General features: G+C 48.4%; 1 protein-coding gene across 1 annotated transcript; it reads left to right on the top strand.

Moving 5' to 3' along the window:
• Positions 1-231: 231 nt before the first annotated feature.
• On the top strand, positions 232-2,114 carry MYF6 (myogenic factor 6). Its single transcript, XM_047788362.1, has 3 exons — positions 232-844; positions 1,123-1,213; positions 1,473-2,114. The coding sequence occupies exons 1-3, from the start codon at positions 326-328 to the stop codon at positions 1,589-1,591; spliced, it is 729 nt and encodes a 242-aa protein (XP_047644318.1). The 5' UTR covers positions 232-325; the 3' UTR covers positions 1,592-2,114.
• Positions 2,115-8,035: the final 5,921 nt, after the last annotated feature.

The following is an 8,035-nucleotide window of genomic DNA, read 5'->3' as shown; positions in this document are numbered from 1 at the left end:
CCGAAGCATTCGATGCTGTGTGGAAATCATAGGATTCTGCGTATTTTGTTTTAACCTGTTCTGCACGGGGGGCTGTCACATCATTCTGGGGGTGACACTTCTCAGTTTCCTTTCAAACTAGACGTTCTAGAGAGCACTGGCTGTAATCACACTGAGAGACTGATGGTCCATGACAGCTAAAAGTTGGATTGAGTTTCAGGAGCTACTATATATAAAGCTGGGGCGACTTATGTCACCGCACTAATTAAATGCCATCTGGGTGGCTCCTCTGGGTTTTTGAGCCCATCACCCAGTTCAGACCGAGTCAGAGGCCAAGGCGGAGAACATGATGATGGACCTTTTTGAAACTGGCTCCTATTTCTTCTATTTGGACGGGGAAAATGTTACCCTGCAGCCCCTAGAAGTGGCAGAAGGCTCTCCTTTGTATCCAGGGAGTGATGGTACCCTGTCCCCCTGCCAGGACCAAATGCCCCCGGAAGCTGGGAGCGACAGCAGTGGAGAGGAACACGTCCTGGCGCCCCCAGGCCTGCAGCCTCCCCACTGCCCCGGCCAATGTCTGATCTGGGCTTGCAAGACCTGCAAGAGAAAATCTGCCCCAACCGACCGCAGGAAGGCCGCCACTCTGCGCGAGAGGAGGCGGCTGAAGAAAATCAACGAGGCCTTCGAGGCACTGAAGCGGCGGACTGTGGCCAACCCCAACCAAAGGCTGCCCAAGGTGGAGATCCTGCGGAGCGCCATCAACTACATCGAGAGGTTGCAGGACCTGCTGCACCGGCTGGATCAGCAGGACAAAATGCAGGAGCTAGGGGTGGACCCCTTCAGCTACAGACCCAAGCAAGAGAATGTAAGCCCAGCCGCCACCGGGGCAGGGGAGTGCAAAGGCTGATTAGACGCCTTCCTTGGGGCCTTTACTTCCAGCTGCTCGTCTTGGTTCCCGTCCCCCTTCCTCAACCCCACCCTCTCCCACCCCGCTCCCCCTCTAATGAACCCCCATTGACCCGTGAACACGGGGTGCCTGCAATAGGCAGGAAATCTGTACTTGGCCTGAGGAACCAGGGGAGACACCCCCCAGCCCCCGGAACCGTTGCTTTTGCCTAATCTGCTGCCTCTCTTTTCCTCCAGCTTGAGGGTGCGGATTTCCTGCGCACCTGCAGCTCCCAGTGGCCAAGTGTTTCGGATCATTCCAGGGGGCTCGTGATAACTGCCAAGGAAGGTAAAGCAAAAGGGCACTGGGCCCCGCGGGAGACCATCCCGGGAGGGGGCTGGGTGCTCGTCGGGGGCGGAACGGCCTGGGCGCCTGCGGGAGCCAGTCCCGCCCCGCGCGAGCCGAGAGCGGAGGCGCCCTCGAGCCGGGCGCTCCCGCCGCGGGCACCGGCTCCCGCGCCCAGCGGCCCTGCGGGGCGCGGCACCGCGGGCTGCTCCCTTCCGTGGGGGTTATGTTTGTGTGCGTGTGTGTGTTTTTCTGCGCTCAGGAGGGACAAACATTGATTCGTCAGCCTCGAGCAGCCTTCGGTGCCTTTCTTCCATCGTGGACAGCATTTCCTCGGAGGAACACACGCTCCCCTGCGTCGAGGAAGTGGGGGAGAAATAACTCGCGGCCGGAGACGGTCTCCACGCAGCAGAAAAAGCCCACCCTCCTCCTCCTCCTCCTCCTCCGCCTAATCCTGTAGATGAGGTCACGTTACGTGAATATTTAGGAACCCTGACTCAGGAGCTCACGAAAGGGAAGGGGACATCTTCGCAAAGAAATTTCTCGGAAACTGTTGCGCACGCTCGGAGGAGAAGCCTCGCAGCCTTGGGCTTTTCTTTGGCGAACTGCGAGTGGCTTAGATCTATAGCAGCCTTGGTTTTTGCTGGGTGGGTTCTGTAATATATTTACGTTTCCTATGGTGATCCTTTTGTGCCCTGTGCAAAAGAAGTTCATTCCTGTCTAAAGCAAAGTGGGAACGTCGCAACTGTTGGTGGGATTGAATGTATTTTTGTAAATAATCTTAGTACTTTCATTTTTTTATGTCAACCTAAGAAATATATTTTAAACGTGGAGTGACGTATTGTATACATAGCGTGCAAGGATCCTGGTATCGTTATATTAAAAAAATAAGTTTCTATATGAACAAAGGTCCTAATTTAATTCGGCTGAAAAAAAAAATGTGTTTGAGGGCATAAACAAAGGTGAGCCACACGTTAATTTAGACACCGACCAAGCCCACTTAGTCTGGGTGTTTACTTAGGGCTAATTTAAAGGGAGGAAAAACGGTTCTGTGTCTGAATTACACCGTTCACTTTTCTGTCTCACGTAGACCTCAGACTTGTGGTTAGAAGGGAGGACTCCCCAGCAGGAATCTGTCCATTTTCCTTTCATCAGCATCCCTTTCCCTTCTGTTCTAACTGTCCTGTACCTGGCCATCTGGGCAAGGTTTACATTCCCAAAGCCAACAAGGGAATGCGCAATCCAGGAAAATCTCACTGCTGCGCCAGATTACCACCCCAAAATTCTGTTTACTTGCCTTGAAAAGCGTCAACTAATTTAGCCCGAATTACTGTCCCTCTCTGACGTTACAGGCCCAGCCCTTCCTGAAGAAGCTGTCACATGGAGCACCAGGGGCCACAGGGGCCTCTGAGCCTCGTCTGCAGTCCTCCCCTGGTTTTCTTGAAGGAGACTGGTGGCTGGAAGACGAATATCCCCAAGGCCCCTTGTGGTTCGGGCTTGTTTTCCAAATAGCAAGATAAAAGAAAGCCACGGTTGGTCTGGGGAGGTGGGGTGGGCGACGCTGGAGGAAGGCTGCTTCGGGAGAGGTGAGGGTTAAATGGCTGAGGGCAAAAGACAACACCACACATGAAACCTCTTAGCTGGACCAAAGAGCGAGGCCCCAGAGGGCCTTGAAGCCCCAGAGCGCCTCGCGGTGAGGATTTTACAACGTGTGCCAGGTTTGTTTATCCTGTCGCGTCAGGAAGAAACGACCACCAAGAATCACAGTGGGAAGGGAAGGAGAGGAGAGGGACAAATCATTTCTTTACAACTGCTGCTTCTCTCTGACATTCTGGCTCTGGCACTGGCACTGCCCCTGCCCTTCACTGCTTACTTCACTCTTTCTCCCCACAGCGAGTCCTTAGTGCAGAAACGTGAACATCAAACCTATTCAGCATCTCCTGGCCCAACTTTGCTTCCAAGCGCTCAGGTCTGGGCCTTGCTGCCACCACAGAAATTCCAGATGCGCCGCAGACGGCGCCCCCTGCAGGCGTGGCGCAGGGCGTTGCCCCTCGAGCCTTTCAGGAGGCCTCTTCCAGGGGACAGTAGGGCCTCAATTTTCTGAGCGTGTGGATAACGACAGGGCCTCCTAAAATGACTTTAACAAGCAGAAGGCGTCACAGAGGAAACAGATATTGGCATACATTGCCTCTCAAGAGGGTGAGAGAAGCAGCCGGGAGCGTCAGTGGGGGGAGTGTTCCTGGAAGCCAACCTGCCGAAGTTCTGTGCCTCTGGCCGGAGTGAATCTTGGCTGCTCCCGCCTAAACCTGGGGCTACCACCTTCCCCTCTGTGTCCCGTGTCCTAATTTATAAAATAATGGGATGACAAAAATGGAGCCTAATTCCTGAGGTGAAGAAGATTCACGGAGATGAAGTGCTTACCCAAGACGGGACACGAAATAAACATTACATGTCAGCTGTTTTTATTTTTCATTAGTAAATTTAAACTGACCATCAGGAGATTTTTTCCTTCCACCAAAAGCCACAGATCCTTCAGATGTAGTTTTTTAGCTTTTTTCTGTGGGCTCTGGCTGGGAAAGTGTTAATAACAGTGTGCTAAGCAGCAATACAGACAAGCCATTCTTAACGCTTTACCTATTAATTCCTGTAATCCTACAAAGACCTGTGAGAGAAGTACGGTTCTTGGGAGAAAAGTATATTTTGGAACAGAGAGGTTCTTGCATTTCTAAGTATACACCCAGGATTGGAAGCCAGTCAGCATCAATGCCTTCAAGCTTGCTCTCTGAATGGCTTACGCCTCCTGAAAGAGAAGCCTTGGGAAAGAGAAAGTCTGCAGAATAACTTGACTCTCTCCGACAACTGTTTTCTAAAAGATCTTTTTCAAGCGTGATTAGCCAGTAAACTCCAAATTAGAGCAGTCATTTAGTTAATAAAAGATATGTGGCCAAGCATTTCAAATTATCCAATCAGAACACATGTGAATAAAGAGGTCTCGGTGATGTGTATACCTACTCATCATGCTTATTACAGATCTCTATTTCTTCCTTAAAAACAAGAATGATTTTCCCTAAAATGTACAGACACACACCCCCCCCACCTTAAAAAAATCACATTCATGCCACAACTGAAATCAGATAGCATAACTGACAAGGTGACCTCATTTACTTTATAACTCGTGTGTACTTATAATAAGATTTGTGTTATAAATTGCTCAGCAGCAGAATGCTTTTATCAATTCATGGACTTTACTTGCTGATAGATTTTATTCAGTCTTTGCAAACCAAAACCTCCCTATCTCTCTTAGCTGAGTAACTTGAGAAATTGTTTGGAATAAGTTTGCCTATAGACGTCTCTTCACTAAATAGAGCAAATATTTCCCAAAGACTTCATGTGACCTCCACTGCTGGAACTGACATGTCCGGCTTTCCAATGAAATCCTTGGTGTGTTTGCAATTAAAATGTTTTTATTTGATACTAATGATGATAATCTTGTCTAAGGCCAAAGCCAAAACAAACAGGGCTATGGAAACAGAAAATCAAGATGCTAATGACTTGGTAAAAATAAGCAATTTTTTGTTTTTGTTTTTTGAGATTTAAACAGCCTCTTTCCAGAGACAGGCATAATGCAGAAAATACTGAGTGATTTTCTCTTTTATGTTATTATAGAACTAATTTGTAGAATGTCAAAGGCAGCTTTCTCTAATCAGCATACCTGGATCATGGGATTTCTAACCTGTATGTAGTAGAAATCCACTCATGTCTAATGGACTCGTTTTTTTTTCAGACTCTTTCCTATGTTTGGGGGGGGTGGGGGGGGCGGAGGTGTGGTGCTAAAAGCAGTGTTCCCAGCTACGCTTGAGGCCAGCAGAGAAAGAAGTCTTGGCTTGCTAAAGTGGCCTCTGTCCCTGTTAAAGACACTTTTAAAATTCCAAGTTCGAATTTACCCATCTATGCTTTTCTTTTAGTAATATTTTATCCCTTTTATTCATCTCGAAACCTTACAATACTATATCTGGAAGAATATTTTTTTTAAAAAAATTAGTTTAAACTTTGAAGCTCTCGTTTCCTAATCTAATGCATTAGTACATTAGCAATAACATGGGATTTCCTCAAAGGGCCCAGCCATCAAGACATTGCTCCAAAAGACTCCTCTCCTCACCCCCTGAAGCCAAAAGAAGTGTTACGAAAGACCACCCTCCTTCCTAGAGGGGTCATGTGGACACAGCAATTTTTTCACAGGCCTAGTTCAGAGTCAGCCTGAGAGATGGAATGCCTACACCATGTGCTGGAACAAAGATAATGCTGCAAGGACTGGCTACTTTCTCTACTCTCAAGGCTGCTAAACATCCTAACTTAGGCCTTTGATCTCTCCCGGGAGTCTTCGAATTCAGGCAGAGGCCAATGTCTTCCTCAGCTGTCTTCTCCACACATTCTTCCAGCAGCTTTGGCAGGTACTGATGTGTTTACTTAGGTGTGCCTGGTTTCCAGAGCTCACAGCAGTTTGAAATTGTGTGGCACCTTATTAAGTCAAATATAATAAGCTAAAGGTTTAAGAACTCCCTTCGTCCAGGAGTTAATATGAGCCTCAGGTAGAGGAAGAAATGAACTGAAATGAATTTATCTTCCTAGGTATATTTGGTTTCTCTTGCTAAGAGAGGCATGAAAAATTTTCAGTAATGCAGAGTTCCTAGGGTGGGCAAACTTTACTAGAAAAGGAAGCTCTGAGCATCATTTTGCGGGTGTGGTCTGTCCATCAACGCTAGGATAGTTGCCAAAATGCTTAAACTAAAATACATTCTACTTAAAAAAAAAAAAAGGTTGATGATTGCTTAGAAGAGCTTAAAAGATCTTTGCGATTACAACCTGCTTATAAATCTAAATTGTAAGAATATTAAGCATGTGTTTAGTTTTCCTCAGAACGTAAACTGCCCCAAAGAAGTTTCCTTTAGAACACTATCTACTCCACCAGAACCTTGGGGTGCAGGCACTTATAACACCCAGCTGGGCTGAGTCTTCTTCTCATCAGCCTGCTGCCACACTTCCCTGGTAGTCAATGTTGGGGCAGCATTTCTAACAACGTGTTTACATATTAAACAGGTGTGAGTTTTCTCTGCATGGAAGAAATCAACTTCTCCAGAGAAATAGTGGAAAACACTGTATTTGCATCCTTTTCCATGAGGGCTAAAAGCCATTCTAGTCTGATTCTGAGTAAAAGAGGCCTTGATTGTAAAAGACCTTTTCTGAAAAAGTGATTTTTCACTTTTTTTTCACATTTCTCTGTTCATGCTTCTCGCTCGGGGGGGGGGGAGTTTTTTCTCTATCTCACTCATTCAGTTTCCCCTTTTTCCTTCCCCCCCCTCACCTGAGAAAAGAGCAGGGACTCTGCTGAATTAGGGCAGCCCAGCCGTGAGCCGCGGGCTTCCTTCTTTGTGTTCCACCTCCCAGTGTGTTTATGTCTTTCTCCTCTTGCCTCTGATAGAGGTTTAAAAGTTTTGTCTTGTTTTCAAACTTCGGGGCTCTGAGATCCCATTTTCAGCACTTGGGTCCCAAGGGCCCTCCTCGTGGGACCCTGCGGCCCCCTGGCAAGTCCCATTAAGCCGCCGGGTGCTGGTGTTGTCTCGGCTTCGTTAGTTCCCCTCCTCCGCGGCACTTTAGTAAATTTGTTTGGAGATCACCTTACCAAAGACAGCCCTAACCTCTGAGAACCACCGTTCCGGACGGAGCCTCCTGAGTGACAGCGGCTTCCCAGCCCGGGAGCGGAGCAGAGGGACCGCTGTCGCTGTCGGGGAACCGGAGCTGCTGCTCCGGAGCGCGGAGGACCGCGCACTGAGCCCAAACTGACTGAAGAAGAAAGCAAAGGAAATTCCACCTCCAGGAGCACAAGCTCTCCAGAGGGGGATGCCTAGTTCCCAATTCTGTGTGGCCTGGGGCAAAGACTTACTCCTTGGCCTTGGTTACCTTCTTTTAATGATGGGTCCAGTTGCCATAGAATTGTTGGAAGTCATGCACGAGGGAATATATGGAAAGGGCTGAGCACAGGGCTTGGCAAATGGAAAACTCCCGACTGTTTGCCAGAAATATCCCATGCGGAGCAGTCTGGGGACAAAGCACATTAGGGGCCTGGTGGAAAGAATTAGCTGAAAGGCAAGCAGAAGCAAAACTTGCATCTTCCACTGCAACGTGAAAAAGCACGGTTAGGTTATTTGGGCCCAAGTCTCAAATCTGCACAGGACTCTGTTTTAGCTTCAGCCAGCGTGTGAAATGTCTGGACTCCACAGCCAAAGGAAAGGGTACTATGGCTGCTGACCAGAACCTGTGGGACTTGGGCTGAGAGTTCCTGGATGTGAACACCTACCCTCTACTGTGTTTCAGAGGGAGCAATGAGCAGGCTTTGGAATGCTGCCACCTGTCTGGATGGGTCCGACAGGAACTTAACGCTTTTATCTGGCGTAGCCCTGGGTACATACTCATTTCAGAAGCATCCACTTGGTAACAGTCTTTGTTAAAAAGCTGCCGATGAATTTCCCACTGGCCAATTACGTAGCCCATTGATTTGAAAGAGAAACGGATTTGTGACCGCTGGGTGGTGGTGGTAGTGTCTTTGTCTCAGGGGTGACAGAACTTGGGAGAAGGGACAGTGCACTTGTTTGCAGCAAACCTCCGTGACACACCCTCCCACCTCTGGTTCCTGGGGCCTTCACTTTGGACCGATTTCACCCTGATAATGAGAATAGTTCCCTGGTCTCTGTAGACTGGAAATCTGCCTGCCAGGGTTGTTTTCAGAGAATAAGTTTAGGAAAAAGTAATAAAAAAGCCATCTCCCCC

This window comes from Phacochoerus africanus, chromosome 7, assembly GCF_016906955.1.
Source record: "Phacochoerus africanus isolate WHEZ1 chromosome 7, ROS_Pafr_v1, whole genome shotgun sequence".
Lineage (NCBI taxonomy): Eukaryota > Metazoa > Chordata > Mammalia > Artiodactyla > Suidae > Phacochoerus > Phacochoerus africanus.
This window is presented reverse-complemented; position numbering and strand designations above follow the sequence as displayed.